The sequence below is a fragment of the Acanthochromis polyacanthus genome, chromosome 3 (assembly GCF_021347895.1).
Source record: "Acanthochromis polyacanthus isolate Apoly-LR-REF ecotype Palm Island chromosome 3, KAUST_Apoly_ChrSc, whole genome shotgun sequence".
Classification (NCBI taxonomy): Eukaryota; Metazoa; Chordata; class Actinopteri; family Pomacentridae; genus Acanthochromis; species Acanthochromis polyacanthus.
The window spans coordinates 14,605,084-14,627,891 of NC_067115.1; the positions used below are offsets into that span (position 1 = coordinate 14,605,084).

Consider the following 22,808-nt stretch of genomic DNA (forward strand, 5'->3'; position numbering starts at 1 on the left):
GAACATATGCATCTGTTCCTGCTCATAAAAATACAAAAGAAACACTTTATTAGTAGATGATACAACCCAATCAAAAAGTCTTGAAGGACTTTAACCTTCAGAGATAGAATCCTGTAGAATATATATTCCAATCTATCCACTTTATGGGAAACATGTTTGGTTCTATCAGAATTTTTAGATATGGAATTGTATTTTTTCTATTTAAATTTGCACAATCCTGTAGGAAATGTGTATAATTTTGTATTGGATGTTACCCCACTGTTTGAATGACCAGTACTTTGAAGACATTTCCACAATAAATAAATGCAAAGAAGGCACAAATTGACACTTACACTGTAAAACATCATAAAGGAATTTAGTCTAATCAACTCATCTTTTTGAGTTCTGTGAATGTAAAGGTGTGAGGTTTATTTGAACTTAAAATGTCTAACTGTTGTATTCAGATCAACTTCAGACTTCCTAAGATGCCTAGAGAATTAAAACTGTAAAAGGAAAGCAATTGCCATCTGTGTGATCATTTTATTCAACTTAAAATCCTAAATTTATTCAGCTTGTTTTCTCTAGTTCAGTTAATTTAAGTTGGCCTTTACAGTTTGAAATTAAGTCCATATGTACTCTGTTAGATTAGCATTAAAAGCACAAATTCAGCTGAGGGTTCACTCAACTAAATAAATTGAGCTTATCGGAAAAAAAATTCCCCTGTTCATTTCCCAGGATTTACCGTTTAAACTCCCTTTTTAAATTAAAACAATTATCTGTGACTAGTTGATTTAAATTATTAAGTGTACTGAACTTATTTTCTGTAGATCAGATAATTTAACACCTCGTTTTACATTTTTACAACTCATTTAAAATACATGTTGTGGAAAATGTAGACCCATATGTATTCTGTTCCTAATACTTTAGGGATTTTGATCACTCATCTCAGTAAATTAGGTTCATAGGGGACAAAACTAGCATACAAGCAGCATTCTTAGCCAGTTAAAAGTCCACAAAGACTTTTTTGTTGATTCAACTTAAAATCTTAACCCTCGTGTTGTCCTACAATTCTACAATTTCATTTAGCAGACGCTTTTGTCCAAAGCAACGTACAACACAAGCAGGTCAAATTTACTCATTTTAAAGTTTGAAAATTAGTGAAAAAAAGCATATTTTCACAGGCAAAATTTCCACATTTTGGGAAAATTCTAAACATTTTTTTGTGGAAAAAAAAGAAATGTTTAAAAAATGCTTTTTTAAACAACATTCAGAAAAAAATCAACCAAAATCCAACAAAATTCGCTGGATTTTGGTTGATTTTTTTCTGAACATTCTTAAAGAAAGTATTAGAAATTTTACTGATATATATATGTAATCACTTTAGATATTTTTAAGATTTCTTTGGATGATTTTTACTAATTTTTTTGAAAATATTTATAAGAATTTTATGCCAAATTTGGGGATTTTTTTAAACAAAACTTTTATGGGAAACTTTTAAGGATTTATTGGGATTTTCTTCCTGAAGATTTTTGCAAATTTTAAGAAATTTGAAGATTATTTTTGCTGAATTTTTGGATTTTTTTTTCAGACAAAGAAACAATAATTTTTGGTGCCCATAAATGGGGACAACAGGAGGGTTAAGTTTTTAGAACTTGTTTTCTCCAGATCAAGTCATTTAACTCTGCTTTAGAATTCCACAGCTAAATAAAATGCACATTGTTCAGACAGTAGGGTTTAAGCTGAATGAGCCCAGAATGATTTACAGTGCAGGTCCATGTTTGGATCATCGGGTCTGATCTAAGTTTAGAAAAGTGCACAGCTGTCTGGTCACACTTTCCACGCTGCGTGTTGTTCAAACACACGGTAGTAGAGTCTCGTGTCTCTTTAAATGCGGGCTGCGTAGATCCTTCATGAATGAAACCATGTGATCCAAACATCATTTGACGTCTGGCGCCTCCGACCACAGACTAAAACAAGCGAGGAAGGAGTGGATATATCTAGAGACCTGCGAGAAGGCGGGAGCGGAAAAACACTTCTCCAACTGTCTCCTCTCCACACCGGCTCCACCAGCCATCGGCGAACCCTCAGCCTTCGTACGGAGCGGTGGGCTAACGGCGCCGGTTTGACTTCTGGTGAGTCAGCTTTGTGGACATCGGAACTGAAACTGCTTTTTAAAAAGTGCTGAATGTCGATGTGTTGTTTTGCTGAGTGTGCACGGCCGCTGCTGATCACTCTAATGTTGCCGCTTATCCCACCGCTGTCGCCGCCACCACCGCTGCCGTTTAAAGGGCAGTAGTGCTGAATCATCACCGCCCGGGTCTCGGTACGCTCCGCACCGGCACCCGGTCGGGTCGCTCGAACCGCCACGCACCGCCGACCAACCGGTGATTTCATAATAGCACAGACAAAGGGGGGCAGGCTGCGAGCGGCTGTCAAGCTTAAAGAGAGAAGCCATGTGTCGGAATTGGAGGACCGAGCCGGGACGCTGCTACCGCCGGGGATTCCCTCGTTGCGCTGCGGCCACACGGCTACATATTTAGAAAGTGTCCCAACTTAGCGCGCCGGTGACCGTTAGCTTCCCCCGGTAGTCCGCGCTCCGAGCAGCGGCAGCGGTGGACACACAAACTGGACACTGTTCAGGTAAGACGGCCGGTCAGCTGTTATCGCTAGCTAAAGCAACGGTGTTTATTTGTTTTACCGACTCCTAAACGAGCATTTTCGTCTAGTCTTAGCTTGTTTGGTGGCAGAAATGAGCAGAATATGTGGTTTAAGGAGGAGAAATCCCCGCGGCTGCCTGTCATCCCGGAGTAGCTGTCAGACGTCCAGCCGCTAGCTAAACACCGTCTCCCGGCTGCGACTGTTTTGACATTTGCTTTGTGTCAGGCCTCCACTTCATGTGTCTGTACAACAATAGCGGTCTGTGGGGGTGTTTTCTGCGACTTGCGGTGCCGGTTTAGACGCGGGGGAAACGGTCGGTGTCCCGGCGTGCTCACCGGCTGGAGCTCGCGGCAGAGATGCTGATTCATCACAACGTTGTTATTTCTCGGAGCGGAGCGGAGGCATGAGGGAGCCATGGCAACATGGCACCGGCGGCGGGCGGACAAAGGTCTGGAGGAGCGACGGAGGCAGAGCTCGGTTTATACCAGATGGGGGGGTTTCGACTGTGAGATCAACGGGGCCCGCTCCTGTCGTGGATGTGGACGTGTTTTGTGGGGATAATTAAAGCTCGCATAGGCTGATTGATGGCGGTTTGAAATGGCACTAAATGTGTTTGGTTATTCAGTGGATTCAAAGAGCAGCTCTCAGCCCAGAGACCCCAGTGAGTTACTGTGAATGAAAGAAGAGGCAAAAGCTGCATTTATTTTGAAGAAATACCTCCACATATGCATTTTAATTGACTTTTTTGTGACGTCACAAAAGGAAGAGCAGCCAGAGATTAAAGATATGCATCATAACATCCGTTTTGGGCTTCAAAATGTACATTCATTTGCATGTGATGGACCAAAACTATATTATTTGGAGCTTGTTGAGAGTCTGAAGCCGTATAACTGTCAATAGATGTTAATTGTTGCACAAAATAAAAATACAAAAAATGCACATTAGGCTTGTTTCCCTTAAATGATTTGGAGCAAACACATCAGAAGGTGGTGGTTTACACTACATAAGCTGACTACAGATTTAAAGAATCTGAAAATGAAACCAGTTGTTTGCCACACACCAAAAAACTCCACAAAAGAGGAAGAAATTTATAAATATTGGGTATTTCAGAGAGAAAAATTGATAAGATGTGTTTTCAGTCAGAAAAGTTGGAATTTTTCTTCGGCTGTGTTTCATGCTGTGTGAAGATGTCAAAAGAAGTAGAAACCTCGGAGCAGTCATATGTGTTTCAATACATCTAAAGTGTTAAAAAGGTGTTTCCATCTCTGATAATGTGCATTAACCCTTAATGCATGTAAGTTACAAAACAAGAAAACACAACAGCAACACTTCAAAGTCAAAACTTCTCTGCAAAAATGTTCTAAAATTGTAGAGCTTCCATTGACTTGTTTTGATGCTTTACCTAAAAAACATGTAAAATATGTGATGGAATCATTGCTAAAGAGACCCTGAACAGAAAAAGATTGGGAGAAATAAATTTGTGGTGTGAAGAGAAAAGAGCATTTGCACAAGGGCATGACAAATATTATCATACTTCAAATTATTTAGATGATTAACCTATACTGACTTGATCTCACTGTCACTTTTTTTTGAGAAAACATTGTCAAACAAATCAAAAATCAGCCTTGTGTGTAAATATCGTTGAACATGCAAAAATACGTGAAAGCTGGAAGGATCATCCGATTCCCAGGACAGTTATGGAACTCTTGTGCTAAAAAAAGAAAGCACCTCACTGAACTATAATGCAGAATATCCTCTGATTGATCTCCAGCGACGAGCCATTATGCGCTGTGTTGTAGCAGCCTGTGAGCATTGCAACTGTTAAACACTGAAGAGTAATAGGGAAGCTCTGTGGGCACAAGAAAAACAGAAACTTCACCCCCTAATGACTCCATATCAGCAGCTTTAGTTGGAGTCAGCACTCTGCAGAGTGTATCAAAAGTATGTAGTAAGCAAGTTGGCAAGTACTGTAATAGAGGGTCATAATGATGAAACAGTTGTATCAGTATTGGAGAGAAGAGCACCCCCCCCTCCTCCAACCCCCCAGTACTGTCTTTCTCTTTCACACACACACACATTTTTCCCATTTCCTTTTCCTCATTGCATGTACGCACACACACAACCTAGGGGCTTAGCTTTTTATACTTGGTATCAGTATTTAATCAGTGCTTGAAGTGCATTTCTCTGTCAAGTACTTTCCCATCCTTCCCTGGTGTTCACGGTAATTGAACGCTGACCAATGCTTATGTGTGCAACTTTGCTGATGGTGGCGGAGCGGCGAGGCGCGCGGAGCAAAGGGGGATGAAGGAAGAGGGAGGAAGAATGAGAGATGGGATTTGCGGAGAGATTGAGAACAAGGACCTTTTTGTCTTCAAGGCATTCCCCTGAAAATGCTGAGGCGAAGCAAATGCGCTCTCGCTTGACAGATGGCGTTTTCACTTGTTACTTACCACAGCTAGTTTCTTTGCCTTGTCGTGTGTGTGTGTGTGTGTGTGTGTGTGTGTGTGTGTGCACATGTGAGCGAGCGTGCAAAGAGTGCAGGAGATATAAAACACCTACAAGATGCTAAGGTCTGTGTATTTGCTTGCGACAAGCACCAAGGTTAAAAACGGTGTGTGTCCTCGAGTTCCTTCCTGCACTTTTGAGATGTTGGAAAGAAGATATAGCAAGGGGAAGTCATTTTACTATCAGCTGGCCTTTACATTTCATTTTCCACTTGGCGGTTGATTCCTCGCCATCTGGTCATTATGTCTGTCCTGAAGCTTCTCCTTTCAGAATAAAGTCCTGGTATAACATCGGTCTGTTTTAGCACATCTAAGGAGTGAGTGTGTCTTTGTGTTACTGCTGTAATAAATTGGTTTGATTCCCTGCATGTACAGGGGTCAAGTTGATGAAACACCTTGTAAAACCTGCTCCGGCTGTGTGTTAAAGGAAGGATGGGGCATTGAGCTGAGAAAGGTGTTTAATTCTGGAGGAAGAAAGAGACGTACTTATGTTTATGGCTATGAAAAAATGGCATTTTAGGACATTGGTATAGACACAAACCAACTGTTTATTGAGAAAGTAAGTAGTATGGTCCTAAATACTTGAGTTTGTTTTTCATTAGATGCTCATAAGGGTTAGGCACATGCGATAAAATGCAGCAGCCTTGCAATGAATGTGGCTTTTGTGAAGTTAGCAATGTTTTCTTTTGTCCGTACTGATAAAATCTTTAATACCAGTGCCAAAAAGATATGAGTTTTTGTTCTGTCACACATACTTAAACAATACCTCTCATCATCCAAATCTTATTTTCTATGTTTTTCACCTACTGGACATGCCTGAATGTAAAGAACTGTCTGGTAAAAAATGCATGTATAAAACTTAATTTGAATCATAATATGTTTCAGTGTCTGAAAATGAGCGTGGTGCTAAACTACATTAGGTCAAACATGACTGAAAAAACCCAAAACTGATCTGGTGAATGGTTAAAGAATAAAACAGTATTTTTCAGACACATAAAACACAAAACCAAAAAGTTATTATAGTGGAATAAACTGCCTTGCCATAACTGTAAATTAGCTTTTCAAGGCTCTAATTCTGAGGAGGTGGTAGTTAATGGTGTGTTGGTCCTAATGTACAGCATTATATTTGTGCTGCATTGTTTCTGTATTCGTCTTCGCTCTGAGATTGCATTAAGGAAGAAGCTGCACAAAGGCAGCATTTATTGCAGAGCTATAACACTGGATTGCATTAGATTGCACAGGTGTTCACAATATTGTGTCCACCTCCTCCTCTGTGCGTGTTTGTGTATGCATGCCAGAGAGTTTTGTGTTTGTGAACATAATTTCTAAGCAGCGTCTGCATGTTCGTGATCTTGTTTACTTCTGGGATCCATTTCAGAAAAAAAGTCTTGTTATGCTTGCAAATTTCTGAGAGCGAGAGAGAAGTAAAATGAGAGAAGTAAAAGCAGGAATAAAAGACAGAATCGGGGGAGAGAGAGAAAAGGAAGCAGTGGGGCAGATCAATAGTTGAGTGTTTTTTCTCCACAGTAATGATGAAATATGGTGTAAGCAGATCTGGTGCATAATCATTGCTGTGCTCCACTGTTTTTGTTCTGCTTCTGTGCGAGTGTGCCGCTTGTCCTTGTGTTATTTTGACGCGTGTGTGTAAAAGTGTGTGTGTGCGTGCGCGTTTAATGTAGCCACCCTCCACAAGTGTCTCGACTCCTTATTTACATAACCTCCCTGAGAACCAAAAAATGTGTGAAATCAAGACAAATCCCAGCGCAACACATGCGAGAAGTCAAAAGGATTAGATGGAAAACAAGTTGAAATTCGGTTTAAGTTGCTCAAATTACTGATCTAACCTTCTTTTCTGAAATGGTTGTGTTCAAACTACAGTGTTGCTCTTCTGATCGGGGTACTCTTAGAGGAAAGTTCCCTCGTTTCCCCTCTGAGGACCTGTGGGATGATTTTTGGAGCTTTTTGAGAAGGCTCCAGTTCAAGGAGACTCCCTATTCCTCCACACACAAACAGACACACTCCACACCACAGCGATGTTGCGGTGTTGAGATATTGTGAATGGCGTGTTGCTGAGAAGATGCAAGGCCCTGGTAACAGGAGTATCCGTACCAGCGGTTGTCTACTAGTTGCATCATCTTTATGCGCTAACTTGCCGCAGTTTTTAACTGCAGTGTGACGATCTCAGGATTGTGGTATGAATTTCCGAACCTTTTAAAATACACACACACAGTAGATTAAGACCAAGGAGCAAAGAGAGTGAACAAAGATAGGTATATGTGTGTGCGACGCTAGCTGTGTGCCGTCACCTGTGGCACTGAATGACAACTGTTCTCCTGTGAGTTTTAATTTCTGCTCAGAGTGAAGCCTTGTATTCAAATTATACATTAAACCTGTTGTCAGTCAAAATGGATCAAATTTTAAAATCCAATCATCTCCAGAATGATCAAATGTCGCTGATGGAATAAAGAAGCAGCATCTGGAGTCAGACTTGTCTTTATTTTTCTTTAACCATTATGTTTTCTGCATATTGAGCTCTAGAACTCAGATATCTTAGAAGCCTGTGTATGATTATTTCATTACCGAGTAATCTGCTGATGTCGAGCAGTTTCCTGTTGGGGCTCTGGGAGTGAGTTTCGAAAGTCTAAGATGACATCTTCGAATGTCTTTATTTATCCACTACAATAGACTACTATAGAGTATTACAATAGAGTTAGAAGATCTAAAACTACTGAACAAACGCATGAACACACAATGTATGGTTCACTATTCTGAAACCGATTCCTTCAGGTTTGTTTGGAGAGAGCTGGAGGATGAGAAAAAAAAGATTATTACTGGAATGAACTTTAAGTTCTGCTGGCTTCATTAAGATTTTCTCAGATGCAATGCAGAAAAGAGAAACACATGTCAGAAGCTGAACAAAAACAACCGGGGTGTAGTTAGGAGTATTAGATTACTCTGTTGTATCACAGGACTCAGTTAAAGAGGTGGACAGTGTACGGTGGACTTTGTTGGTGACATTTTAAAATCTATAAGGGTTGCACATCATCCTGTATTGAACTTGAGCTCAGTTAAGCGGCTATGTTGTAAGTGATGTTTTTTTCTTGTGGTTTTGCATTTTTGTTGCTAGATGATGTCTAATTTCAAACAGCTGTATATGTTTGACTTGACATAGAAACAGTAGAACACGCACATGTCCTCATGTCATAGTGCTGTGTCCGTCTGTGTGTGTGTGTGTGTGTGTTTGGCAAAATGCCTGTCATACCATCTTAAATGAGTGATGGCAAATGGAAAACCTTAAAATGGTCACCAGGAATGTCTGAGCACAGAAGGTCACTGCTCTCCATAACACTTCTATAAGCCACAAACATATTTCCCCTTGTGCGTTTCCCTGTGTGAAACATTTGCAAAGAAGTTTCCAATGATAGTTTCTCATTAATGTGATGGATAATGATGAATGCATCCCCACAGAGTCCACGGTGCTTACTTTGCTGTTGCGCTCAAACTTTCTCTTTGTCTCAAGTTAGTATTGCTGACCAGGGGATGTGCGGTGTCGGGGGAAATAAACCCACCATGTCGTTTAACTTATCGCTGTCTTCCTTGCAGCTCTCTGTTTGTTATTCACACACACACACGCACGCACAAAGAAAGAGAGAACTAACTTAACCTACGGTACATGCTTTTTCTCTTCAAAAAAGAGGGGGGAAAGCACTTATGAAAAAAAGGAGCCAGAGCTCAATTGCCTGACAGTGCAGTTTTTTTTGCTTGTGTTGGGAATTTGTCATCACACTCCGACTTGCTACCTGGAATGGGAAAAACGTGTCGACGCCAGGACTTTTTCTCTCCTTTAATAACACACTTGTCTCACAAACACGCTCGCACACACACACACGCGCGCGCACACACACACACACACACACACACACTACCCTTTTTGAACTCTTAGAAAAGTGGGAAAGAGATCGCACTTCTCTCACTATACACTCTAATATGTATATGAGGGGCTAGATTGTTGCTCTTTTGCGGGTCTTTTCCTTCACTCTGCCTGTGTTCTCTTCATCTCCCCTCTTCGCCTCTCTGTCTGTCTGTGTTATCATGCTTATTTCACGCTCTGCATACCTCCCAGTTAATAGCTTCCTGCTCTTTCCTCCACACACATCCACACACACACAAACTCAGAGCTCATACTGGTGTCTTTTCTTCCCCCTAGTCACTCCTCAGTTCCTCACCCTCTCTCCATGGTCCTGTATCTCTGCCTTTCTCGACGCGCAGGTTGCCGTTATCTCCAATCTGATTCCTAATTCTCAATTAGCCTCCACACAGTGCTCATCATTAATTATTTACCAACTGCCTCAACACTCTCGGCCCACGCTAGATCAATGAGCGCTCCGCTTTTTTTTTTAACAAAGGCAAGGTGGACTGTGGCCAGGAGCTGAGTTTTTATATCTGAGGTTTTAATTCACGTTCCCTACATTTTTCTTCCGCTTTTGTGTCTCTCCCATCATGTCCTCTCCGCGTCCTGCTGTGCGTCTCCGCTGCCTCTCTCGGCTGCCATCCTTTGTGCTCTCCGTTATTGCTCAGAGAGTTGCCTGAGGGAGAAGACGCAGTTAAGGCAGTTGTTATGGTCGGATTATTCAATAAACACAGCCCCTGCCAGCGCATCACAACGACTTGTGACTCTTACAATCTATTCTTGATCATTCTCTGTGTGCCGACTTGTTTATGCTTGCGTACGCCCACGCACGCCTGCCCTTGGGTCGTTTTTGGAGCTACTAATCTGGCCATTTATTTTCCCTCGGTGTGTGTTTGTGTGTCTGTGTGTCTGTGTGCAGCATGCCACCAGCTTTTAAGTAGGAAGTCTCTTTCTAAGAAATTCCTCTCTGTGTGTCTAAGGCCGGAGCTAAAGGTTCTCTCAAACAAGATTAATTAGAGCTGAGCCTGAAGCCAGCCACACACACACACCCAGAGTTCATCATCCTGGTCATCTGCACCGCATGTCTTGTGCCGTTTCCAGTGCTCTTTAATCTATCTTTATAAGCCCCCTGATCACCGCGTTCACCTTCTGCCACACAATTACTCCTGTTTTCATCTCTTCTCCAGGACTTGATTTGTCAACAAGACGCAATGTGAAGCTTTCCTTTCTTCCTTTGTGTGTGTGTGAGAACAGGGAGATGGTCAGCAGTGGTTTCATTGCACTGGATCAGCTTCAAAACTTCTAATTGGAGGTTTTAGTCGTGGTCGTTGCTGAGTTCAGGCTTTTTTTTTTTTTCAACCCCAATCCCCCTCCATCCATTCCTCCCTCTCCTCCCTCCCTCGCTCCCCCTCTCAACAGCTAAGCTCTTACAAATGTGTTGAGGATGCATTTTCACCCAAACGCTTTCCCACTCCCCCCCCCTTCTTCCTCTTTCTCTATGCCCTCCTCGCCGTCCTCCTCCTCGTCTTCGTTTCTCCCCTCCATCCCCACCCCTGTCCTCCTCCTCTTCCTCCTCCCTACTCACTCGCCTCTCTTTTTCTTCTCTTCTTTCTCCCTTGTCATTTGCAGCCCCCACCCCACCCCATCCCACCCCGGTCCTCTCTCCATACTCAGCATTTTTCTCGGCTGTGGGTGTGATGTCTCTGTGTAACGCTAATCAGCTCTGGAGACGTCAGCATTCTTTCAGTCCTCCTTCACCACCACCACCACCACCCTTCCTTCTCCTCCTCCATCCTCCTTTCTTTACCTACTCTTTCTTCACCTTGCCATCTCATCGGTTCCTCTTTTTTTCTCCTGACTTTCTCCTCTGTTCTCGTCTTCTTGCCGTATTTTGCTCATCTCCACCACCCCTCACCTCTCCCTCCATCCTCATGTCCCGTCCTCTGTGTTTGTGTGTGTTGTCTCTCCACTGTAACCGTAAGCAGCTCTGCTCTGGAGTCGTCAGCGTTCTTTCACTTGCTCCATAAAAATACAGCCTGCCACAGCAAAAAGCTGTCTGTTGTAGCAACAGTGGCTGTGGCATTGACCACACCGCAGCGATCACCCCACAAGCATTATGGGAAGGACACCTCTGGCCCTTTGTGTGTGTGTGTGTGTGTGTGTGTGTCTGAGTGTTCGCCCAAGATGAATGGCGATGCCTTTGCTCAGCAGATGATCCTTAACCTGAGTGACTTACACATGGGCCAAGCTCTCCGACAAAACACACACAGTTTTGTGCTGTGGTGTAGGTCAGTTTTTTTGTCTAACCTTGATGAAAAAGGAACCAAAGTTAATCTACTGTCCTCGTCTCCAAGTGTCGACTACTAAAGCTTCAACTCTAACTATAGCTACAGATGAGGCAAGTTTTTTTCATTGTTTTTACCCAAAATATGCATTTTCCTTTGCAAAATACATATCTATGGTTATTTTTTTAGCTTTTATTTTCTATTGGATAGGGCAGCTGGTGACAGGAAATTGAAATTGCATTGTTTGTATCTGTTTGTCTGTTAGCTTGTATAGATCTTCTTCCCTTTATTTGCGTGTCGCCTTGTCTCTTGGTTTGTTACTACAACCTGCCTATTGGAAGAATAATGTGAAACCATCGGCAGGGCTGTATATTCTGTCCTATTGTTGGTGCGTGAGACAAATACTAATATAAAATGGCTTCATAGTGCAACTGGAGGTTTATTGTGATAATCACTTAGTCATCTTACTTTTTTAAAGCAAAAATAGTCATCTCAGATGGTTAAAAACTCCATTCGGTCAGAGTTTTTTTTCAACTTGCCACCTATCTGCATACTTGAGGACATATCATGTGTGAAATATGCAATCAATACCTTGGCTGATCATCTATCAAGAAACATATGTCCAGACTTTCGAGGTTTCATATATACTTAACACAAAGAACTGATCTTGTGGGATAGAGCTTTCTGTATCATTTTTCTTCCTCAGAATTGCTTTCCGGCTTTACTACAAATGGCAAAATTACTCCAATGTTATAGCTTTCCATTGTGTGGTGTAGAGCAGTTCTTCAGTGTTTGAACTTCAGCAGATAGAGATGTGTGCATGGAGAGAAAGGCAAAGCGTTCATGTATTTTAGAGAGAGCTATAGTGTAGTGTTGCATCTAAAACATTTAAGGCAGGAAAGGTTATTTTTACTTTGATACACAGGGATGAGTTTTTAAAGGTTTAATTAACGATGGGAGAGGGACTTTAATGTATGTCATGGATAATATCTTTAGGTTTGGACTGCTGGTGGGACAGAATTGCTGCAACTCATGATTATTTCCATTGGCGATTCGTCTGTTGATTTTTTTTTTTATTAGCTTTTTGGTCTATAAAAGTCAGATAATTGTGAAAAAAATCTGTTTCCCAAAGCCCTGTCTAGTTTCTTGCCATACACATTATATATTATATTAAGGAAGCTCGCATTTAAAAAAAACAAAAAACCTAATGAATCAATTATTGAAATAGTTAGCAACTAATCTTTGCAGCACAGTTGAACATGACAAGTAATTTGAAGATGATTCCTTGAACTGTGATGCTACCTTCTTCTGGTAATAATAATACAGGTCAGAACAGACAAAAAAAAAGGGAGAGGGGTATGATATGCAGCAAACACCCAGAACCAGACATGGATGTTACAGTTACATGGTATTCTTATTGAATGTTTAACCATTCTGCTACAAGGATGTGCTGCTACTTGGCAGATGAATCTATAATTAAAATAGCGATTTGTTGTCACCATAGCACCAGTACCATCTTTTCTCAGCTGTGACTTAGTTGGATTTGCTCGTGATCAGATTTAGTTACTGTTTATTTTGTTCACAAAATTGGCACATCTTGTAATCAGAATTTTTCTCATCTTTCCTGAACACATTTTTCAACCCACAAGCAGTGATCGGTGACTGTTAGTGAAAGAGTATCTGAAAGAAGACACTTGCAAACAACAAAAATGATTGTAAAAGATCTATATCAGTGTGGATGCACAGTACTGAGCAAATGTTTAAGGCAAGCGAAGTGAGAATGCTACAAAACTAATGCCATGTATTAGTTTTTAATAATATCAAACAAAGTGCAGTGAGCAATAATCAGATCGATCTGTGGTGTGTACAGTTGTGCATTGATTTTTTTTTTTTTTGCTGCTTGGTCAGGAGGTTGTTCCAGGCATCTTGGAGAACTTGCCACAGATCTTCTGGGGCTTTCATGCTGTTGTCTGTCTCATCATATACAGACTCCATGACGCTGAGAGCAGGACTCTCTGGGAGCAAAGCCATCTGCTCTTGTCAGTGAAGATACCTCTTTATGACTGACCGTATGTTTGGAGTTGTTGTGATGTCGCAGAATTAATTTGGCATTAATCAAACGCCTCTCTGATGGTCTTGTGTCGAAACATCTAAAGTGATTTTAATTATGTTTAAATTAAATATGGCATCAAACCTCTGCAATGTACACAACAACTCTCCACTTTCCACACGTATCAGCATTGTTTGGCTCGTTAAACACCCACGTTTACACGTATTTGCAGTCAGCCGTTTTACATGTGTGTTTTACTGTGCCCCGCTGGCATGGCAGCAGGGATATGTGTATGTGAGCGTGCTTTTTGTTTGTATGTAGATGGAGTGTGGGGGGTTTGGGCACAGGGGAAATAAACCAGCGCCTGCCAGGGAAACAGCCTCCTATTTGCCCCTCTGTTTTCACTCCCACCCCCTTTGCTCTCCTCTTTTTACCACCCCCACCCCCAGCAGCCACCCTCAGTCTTCATCTCCTCCAAACCATCTTTTGTGTGAGGATGCTTCTCCAGCTCCGGGAAGCTGCATCCCAACAAAATGCAAGAGTGCAGTAATGCAGGCATTTGAGATGAAGCTCGTAGACGCACAGTTAAAGGAAAGAACGTGCATAATTGACTGATCCGAACCCATTAAGAAGAGTTTGAAGTACTGAAGTCAAATGCTTTGAATGAAGAGGCGCCTTTGCTCCATCGGATTGAACCTCACATGTGAGGAAAAGTGTAGCATCGCTCTTTTCCCATGTTCTCCATCATTTTGTAGAATTTTAAACAGAATTTTTTAGTTGGCATGTTTTGTGTGCATGCATAATTACTTGTATGTGCTTGCTGGTTTGTTTTTCTTTGATCTACAGCTATTTATAACTATAGGATATGTGGCAGCGTATGCACAAACACTCATGCACCCTCAGAGACAGACAGACAGAGTTGCATTGTGGGGGAAGCTCACTGGCACGCTCGGTGCAGTGCTTTTGGTAGAAAAGAATGAAGATGAAACAAGACGCGTCGCCTCACATCTCTTAAATGTCATCACCTCCCCAAAGAAGGAGCTTTTTAAATTACCCAACTGGAGTGAATGAAATAGGAGGCATTTCCAAATATACCTCTTACTTGTTTCCCCCGGTGTGAAATACATTAGAGAGTGTAAATATATACAGTGAGAGAACAGGCTGTCTTTAATCAGCAAATTGGTTTAACTAAAGTTCTGATTCAGCAGTATCAGGTGCAGCGGTTTGGCTGGAGAAGCAGGTTTTTTATGCTTTGAGGAGAACTGCATTTCACTATCTGTTAAACAGCCAATCACACGTGAGCTCGTTCTCCCATTGACCCCCATCCTGCCCTCTGGGGCTCCCTGAAGCCTGCAGCTATATTTTAAGCAAATCCTCACATTTGGGGAAGAAGCTGGGGGTGGAGAGAGAGAGAGAGGAGGGGGTAAAAAAAAAAGAGAGAGAGGAGAATAGAAATTTGTGTGGAAGGAGAGAGAGAGAGAGAGAGAGAGAGGAGTGAGATCAGGAATCTGCTGAGTCATCATGACTGGTCTCATGATGATCGCTCAGCAGCAGCAACAATAGCCGCCCTTTATCGAGCACACACACACACACACACACACAGGTCTGAGATGAGAGCAAGACCAACAACACACCACACAAAGCATCTCATTGAGAGCTTGTGGCGATGCTCATCCGTGGAGCCGTGTGCTCTAAGGTCTGATCTCATCTTTTGCACTTCCATGCTGGCTCTTTGTTGACTCACACTGTTGTGTCTCCATCCTTTTGTCTCTTGTTTCCACTTTGCTGCATTTCATTTCGGTTTGATTTCATGTTTATCCTCAGAGTAGCTGCAGGTCTAGTTCTGTTGTTCTACTTTGCTAAGGTGTGTGTGTGCACGTGTGTGTATTTGTGAGGCTCTGACAGTTGGTTTTTCCCCTGGAGTCCTTCCCACAAATTTTACCACTTCCTCTGCGTTCACACTCATTTCATTCCTATTGGCCTGAAGCCAGCCAATAAGAGCCTAACAACACAAAGGTAGTGGGCACTGTCAGTGTAACCACAAGGAACAGGAAGTCGGGGAAATTCTAAGAAAAGTTTGTGACACTTTCACTCATACAATCTGATACCGACGCATAGCAGTGTGATATGCTCCACAACAGAAAATTTAGATTTGGTATGTCTCCACTTTTCTTGGTAGGTACTGATCTACAATTTAATACATTTCTGCTGATACCTGGGAACAGAGGTCTTTAGTAATGTGGTTTGATGTTCATTGCTTTATGCATGTTGCTTTCCTGCATATCCACAGGTCTGTTCAGAAGAGCAAGGCTCTTGTGGCATGACGACGACTAACAAAGGAAATAAAGCCTTGAAGGTAAGCGAGTCTTACGCTGACATCTCTGGATTCGATATGCTGCTCCGTCTCCGTCTCACTCCCTTCTTTCCTCCTGTTTCGCCCAGGTGAAGCGTGAGCCAGGTGAGAATGGCACCAGCCTCACAGACGAGGAGCTGGTGACCATGTCGGTGCGGGAGCTGAACCAGCACCTGCGGGGGCTCTCCAAAGAAGAGATCCTGCAACTGAAACAGCGGCGGCGCACCCTGAAGAACCGGGGCTACGCCGCCAGCTGCAGGGTGAAGCGGGTCACCCAGAAGGAGGAGCTGGAGAAGCAGAAGGCCCAGCTGCAGAAGGAGGTGGACAAACTGGCCAACGAGAATGCGTCGATGCGCGTCGAGCTGGACGCTCTTAGGTCTAAGTATGAGGCGTTGCAGACCTTCGCCAGGACTGTGGCCCGAAGCCCAACTGTCGGGGTCGGCGTCAGGGCTGGAGGGGAGGAGGAGGAGCAGGAGGTGGGGTGGCGTCATCGGTCCATCGGCCCGCTCATACCAGGGAAGGTGGCGACGGCGACGAGCGTGATTACAATAGTGAAGTCAAAACAGATGCACGGTCTTGAGGGAAGTGAAGATAGATGAGGTGTATCAGGATGGAGCTGAGCTGCATCAGACTAATTCTTCTCTGCTGGCCTCCCTCTCCTCCACCTGCGCTGACTTCAGACAGCTGGGCAGTCTCACTACATCGCCTCAGCATGTTCCTGTCACCCGTCTCACATCAGTGCAGATGAAGGAAAGAATTGAAGCAGAGGAGGATTATTGAGTCTATAAACAGGCAAGCCCTTGAGCAAGGTTACATAGGGTTCTTATTGTCACTAAAAGCCAGGAAATGTCAAAGAATTTGAAAAAAAATCTTGAAAAATGCACAAAACACTTCAGAAAAATCTGCAATTTTGTTTGGTTTTCATTTAAATCAGTCAAATTTTCTGTGTAGAGTTTTACCGCTGGTTGTTTGCCTAAATTGTGGCATTAAAGTTAGATGTGTCAACAAAAGCTCTAAAATGTACGTTTGATATGTATTTTTAGATTGGTTATAAAAATTCCATTGTTCTGATTCACACATGATTTTACCTGCTGGTTTCAGTGGCTGCAGAGAAGCTCCATCTTGTTCTACCTCGCCAAGAACTTTTTCAGAAAAGTACTATAGAAAAATATATATTATACAATGGTGGTAACTGTATTTCTACTGTTTTGTACTGTGTTGTCATTCACATGAGGTCCAAGGTGTATTCTCTGTGTGTGAATTGTTATATATCAGGAATTCTGTGAAATTCTGTGGCGCGTGTTCGTTTTGGTATCGCTATATTTAGTTAGCTGTATTTTTTTCTACGGCCTCTTCACTTTCGATGTCTCGCTTTCTCTTAAACTTATTCTTTCTCTGTCCTTCCATTTTTTCAATTCCAACTGGCTTCCTTTATTACATACAGTACTTCCTGGATTTTACAGAACGACGGGGAAGAGCAATTGATATTTACAAAAAAAGAAGAAACAAAATGCAACATATAAAGGAAAAAGAAGCAAAGTTATTCAAGTTACCGACTTTAGTGTGTGAGAATTTTCAGGGAAATGGTCGTTTGAACACCAGAGCTGAATGAAGATAAACACTGTCTTCTGTCTGTTTGCGTTCCGCTCAAAAGTTTATTCATTAAATTTGGAAGGGCAAGTGCCTTGGTCTCCTAATTATATGCACCAAGAAGAAGTCAAGAGGACATGAGGAATTGTGGAAGGATGGCGGAGATTCAGTGCAGGTGTTTACCTGTGCTTAATCGTAAACACCGACCCATCAGGAATTAGGTCGTAGCAGCATTTAACTGTCGCTGTGCGTTGTTGTACGAGCTGTGTAGTCGCCATCAGGATTATTCATAATAATAATAACACTCATTTATGTGACTCGGCAGTTCATTTACTTAAAAAAAAAAAAGCGAAAGGATGTGCAAAACAGCAGCTTCTATTAATTCTCATTTTTATGTGCACAGATAGAAAGTTGATGTTCAGTTATGACGAAAAAGTCCATAAATCTTTTTATTTGGTTCAAATGGAAACAAATTTGATTGGCTGCTGACTCAAAAATTAGGTTACAGCTCAAATCACATCACTTTATGTTGCATTCCTTTTGCTTTTAACCACAAAATGTGATCACTGACAGTATGTTCAACAAAGATATTTCTCTGAATTTCCAGTCACACAAATGGGCTGTCATTTCATGCGGGCTTTACCATAAAAGTAGTCTTATGTGGTGTTCTGTACTCAAGAATCTTTGTCTACGTATGGTGGAGTCTGGAATTTTATAAGACAATTATCTTTGCATTGTTTGTAACGACATGTAAAAAAGGTATAATGAAATCTGTTTGATATACAGTATCTCTCTATTTTGCAATTGTACCAAAAGTGGCTTAACTACTGAATAGCTTTGTTTTTTCTCTAGTGACTAGGCACGTGTGTGTAACCGTGAACTAGCGTGTGGTGTGCTGTGTAGGTATGTGACGAGGTAATATAACGTCACTATTTCATGGATATGACTTTGATCCGCGTTTGATTTCAGGCCGAAGCGGGTGATGACACAGTTGGTAACTGCACTCTTTCTCTCATCATAAAATCTTTGTCCTCCCGGCCCCATCACTCAGCTCCAGTGCGGCAGACGTGTTGGATCGTTTGTTAAACTGCACTTATGAGTTATGTTTTTGAAGAAGTTCACTTTGGCTGACCCATTTTACATACTTCTGAACAGGCGTTTGCGTCTTTATTTTGGTCCTTGCAGCGCTCACGGTGTTCATTGTCGCAGATAAACTGGCCGATGAGATGAGGAAGTGTTTTGGTTAACCTCACAGGCTTTGTTGTTTTGTGTATTCAGGTCATCTGGCAAGGTGACCAGAGAAGGGAAACTCAACCATAGGCCTCTATGGCTGCATCACGCCCACTCCTATAACTTATTTTTGTCGCGAGTGATGAAGATGTTTTGTTTTTTGCTGTGTATATTTAGTGTTGTTCATGTTGTATTTGTTTGTTAACTCTTCTGGAGGTGTCAGGGAAGTGAAATAACATTTGTATATGGTCTTTTATGAAGTGTAAAAATGTTTTGTTATTTAATGGTCTATCAAAGAGTGAGGTTTACGTGGGAGTACAATTGCCTCAAACATTTTTTAACCTGATTTAAAGTTAGTCATTTACTGAAATAGGAGCAATTTGCATAATAAAAGCTTTGCAGACATGCAGCCTTTTACCTGAAACCGCTACTTCTCCACTGTGAAGAAAAATGGGTTAGCTAGCCTACTGCTGTGCAGTTACTAAGATTAGTAAGGTGTTGTCATCTCTACAGAACATTAATATAAAACAGAATTTGAAAACACATGGGTAGATAAGTGGGTTTGAGATTTAAAAATATTGTTTGTCCATAATCTTTACATTGGTAACCGTTTAGTTAAACAAGAGAACGTCACATAACTTATCACAGGAGTATACCCAGAGGTATTCAGCTACAAGCAGTTTTAGGTATTACACCCAGTATATGTATGTGTTTGCTTCATAACTAAAAAAAAACCACGTCCTGTTTTGTATGGGCTGAATGCCACTATTGGTATTTTAAAATATATTTTCTTTCTCTCTCTGTCACTCTGTTGCTTCTGTCTGTTTCTTTATTGAAAGATGTTTTTCTGTTGTTCACTGGCTGATCCTGTGTGGTCGCTTAGATATATAATAGGAAGAAACACGACTTGTGTTGAGACTAGGTTGTGTCAAACTGTACGACTGTATGTGCCACTGTCGAACAATATGTTTAATCCTACTCTGTATTTTTTATGCTCCTCTACTTTAAAAAAGGATGCATACTGTGTAAACGTAAACGTGTCAACATGGTGGCTGCTGTTAAATAGACATATCTAATTATGCAAACTGTGTAGGGCAAAATTAGAACTCCTGCCGCACAGGAGCAGTGATGCTATTGTAGTCGTTTTGTCAAGTTGTCTGTTTTATAATTGCAGGTACAATGTGATGTGACAAGGTTAAAGAGCTAATATACAGTGTGTTTAGCATTTTATGCCCGGTTATAAATGCCAGTGCCAGTTTGCCTCTGTTTAAATTTGGCTTATGTGTTGTGGCTTACCCAGTTTCACTCAACAGTTAACTGTGAAAACATCAAATCATCTAGTGTTTTTAGTTTAATTCATTTCCAACTGAATGCAAACTACAATGTAGCTGTCACGTAAGGCCTCCAGTCGAGCCGAAGAATTGGGATTTTTGTCTTCCAGACTTTTTAGTGGTGTGAAGCGGTGTGTACACAAATGAGGCCGAACATTACAGAAGTTTAATCCTGATTTTCCCTCAGCAGACACGATCAGCTGACGGCACTGACCTTCAGTGATGATCAGACAGGGCAGCTTGGTGGCTTTCCATAACACATTTTATGAGCTTTAAGACATGCTGACCTTATTTTCCGCTGCCTGTGAAGGGGTCATACCCCCTCTTATGATAAGGCATTTCATCACAAACCCGAGCAACCACTTAAACCGCTTCCATAAATATTTTACAGAGGCAGAAGGAGTGGTGGAGACACGTCTGATAAAACCTACTTAACTTGTCCGATCCCTTCTTACAAATGGTCTGTGAGTTAATTCAGCAGCCTACCAGGCCCGTCCTCACAACACCTTAGAAGACACAAATCATTAACTCCTTATCTTGCTGCTTGGCCAATCGGTATGCAGCCATTCAGTTGTTTTCCCGTCTAGTGAATCACACCACTGGACTCTAAAAGCCCTTTCACCCACTGCTGATCCAGATCGATGAGAGTAAATGAACCAAGGATTCCTTTGATCGTTTGTTTGGTGTTTCATCAATAATGTTAGTTTTGCCTCCCAAGTTACCCCATCTGCTGCTCCCTCTGCCGCTCACATCGGCTGTACGACGTCTAGTGAAAAATAATCTCACACAGAGTTCAGGTATCACATCACATTAGCTGATTTTTGTTGTTGTTGTTGTTACTGTGACAGTCTTCCTCTTTAATTTTACTCTTGATGACATTATTTTTTCAAACCACTTTGTCCACTGGTGAGCATTCAGCCAGGTCGCTCATGAGAGCTGGGATTTTTTCTTTGTGTTTCTCGAAGTATATAATGGTCAGTTTAAAGCTATAGAAAAGTAGTGAGTTTGTGTGAATATGGTGTAACCTATTCAGAAAAGCCCTTGTAATAGGAAATTCTGTGTTTTGTAATATTTCTGTATGGGGTGTAATAAATTATTCTACGACAGTACTTTCTATGGGAAAATACTTAAAATGTGACAGTCTTTGTAAGTATTTATCTTCAACTAAATTATTGTTCTTTTTTTGCAATTTGTAGATAGTGATGATGACAAGGTATTGGTAATCATGAAATTAACTGTTTCATCATCGGGTCCGATGCATCTTTTAATTTATTGATGTATATACTGTACGTTTGTTGATAAACAGCTTACTTTATTTTGTATATGACCAATAAACATGTTTAAAATGTAGAATTGTGTGTTTTGTGTAATAAAGGAATATTTGTGTAGAATTTTCATAGTTTTAATAATTTTAAAATAAATATTATTGATACCTGTCATCATGAATAAGACGCTAAGATTAAATTGAAATCCTTATTTTAAGCACATGCCTGCTGCATTTAAAATAGGTTCAAGAAAGGAATAGAATTTGCACCATGTTTTAGTGGATATATTTTACTTTTTTTAATAAAAAATTTGGGAATATGATAGCCATTTTTGTGAAGAATGCTCAGCACGGAGCTTGAGCAGATGAAAGAAACTTCCTTATATATTTGTAAAAACCTTTTGTAGTATCAAATCTGTTGTGATTCAAATTAGCACTAAGTGTGAAGCATTTCCATATGCAAATAAAAGAATGAAACATTAACAGCAATTTTTGCTGCAAGACTCAAACCTATTTTTGCTCTTTAACTCACCTGCTAAACAAAAGACTCGCCAAAGATAAATGCCATTTTTAAATTTCACACATTTACGTGTGATATGCATTGCAGGGCTTTGAATAAATGTGTCACAAATCAGAAGTATGACACCATTCAAACATGTAACAGACAACACACAGCAATCGTTGCATTGGATTGCAATAACTGCTGAAAAAACTCATGTTTTTTCTTGCTATAAGAAGTCAAAACCTTCATTTGAAGCTTTTCTCTCAAGCAGAAAGACCTACATGTAGTTTTAAATGAAGAGTAGCTTGTGTATGTAGTGTTGTGAAACAGTATTTAAGACCATGAAACTAATTTGAATATTAAACAAAGTAAACACAAAATGCAGTTTTAAATGATGATTTAATGTTTTAAGGTAAAAAGCTATCCAGACCTGCCTGGCCCTATGTGAAAAAGTAATTGCCCCCCTCGTTAAATCATTAATTAACTGTGGCTAATCACATTTTTGGAAGCGAGTTCAATTTCACTGACCACACCCAATCCTGATTACCTCCAGACCTGTTCAATGAAGAAATCACTTAAATAGAACCTGTCTGACAAAATGAAGTTGGCCAGAAGATCTCAAAAAGCTGCAACAAAATGCTGTGATCCAAAGTAATTCAAGAACAGATGAGAAATGAGGTAATTTACATCTGTCAGTCTGGAAAGGGTTACAAAGCCATTTCTAAAGCTTTAGGAGCCATTATCCACAAATGGAGAAAACATAAAACAATGGTGAACCTTCCCAGGAGCGGCTGGCTAACCAAAATTACCCCAAGAGCACAACGACTCATCCAGGAGGTTCCAAAGGAACCCAGGACAGCATCTAAAGAACTGCAAGTCTCCCTCGCCTCAGTTAAGGTTAGTGTTCATGACTAAACTGGGCAAAAATGGCTTCCATGACAAAGTTCCAAGGCAAAAAACCACTGCTGACCACAAAGACCATAAAGGCTCGTCTTACTTTGGCAAACAAACATCTGAATGATCCCCGAGACTTTTGGGAGAATATTCTATAGACTGACGAGACGAAAATTGTACTTTTTGGAAGGTGTGTGTCTCATTATATCAGCATTTTAGAAAAAGAACATCATACCTACAGTCAAACATGGTGGTGGT

At 41.1% G+C, this 22,808-nt stretch overlaps 1 protein-coding gene across 3 annotated transcripts; it reads left to right on the forward strand.

Moving 5' to 3' along the window:
- Nucleotides 1-1,910: 1,910 nt before the first annotated feature.
- Nucleotides 1,911-21,236, forward strand: mafgb (v-maf avian musculoaponeurotic fibrosarcoma oncogene homolog Gb). 3 transcript variants are annotated; one of them, XM_022207878.2, is made up of 3 exons: nucleotides 1,911-2,111; nucleotides 15,677-15,742; nucleotides 15,829-21,236. In XM_022207878.2, the coding sequence occupies exons 2-3, from the start codon at nucleotides 15,707-15,709 to the stop codon at nucleotides 16,336-16,338; spliced, it is 546 nt and encodes a 181-aa protein (XP_022063570.2). In that variant the 5' UTR covers nucleotides 1,911-2,111; nucleotides 15,677-15,706; the 3' UTR covers nucleotides 16,339-21,236. The 3 variants fall into 3 exon arrangements, with proteins under 3 accessions (XP_022063570.2, XP_022063577.2, XP_051801682.1); XM_022207885.2 differs by lacking the exon at nucleotides 1,911-2,111 and adding an exon at nucleotides 2,179-2,619; XM_051945722.1 differs by lacking the exon at nucleotides 1,911-2,111 and adding an exon at nucleotides 15,253-15,561.
- The last annotated feature ends 1,572 nt before the right edge of the window (nucleotides 21,237-22,808 follow it).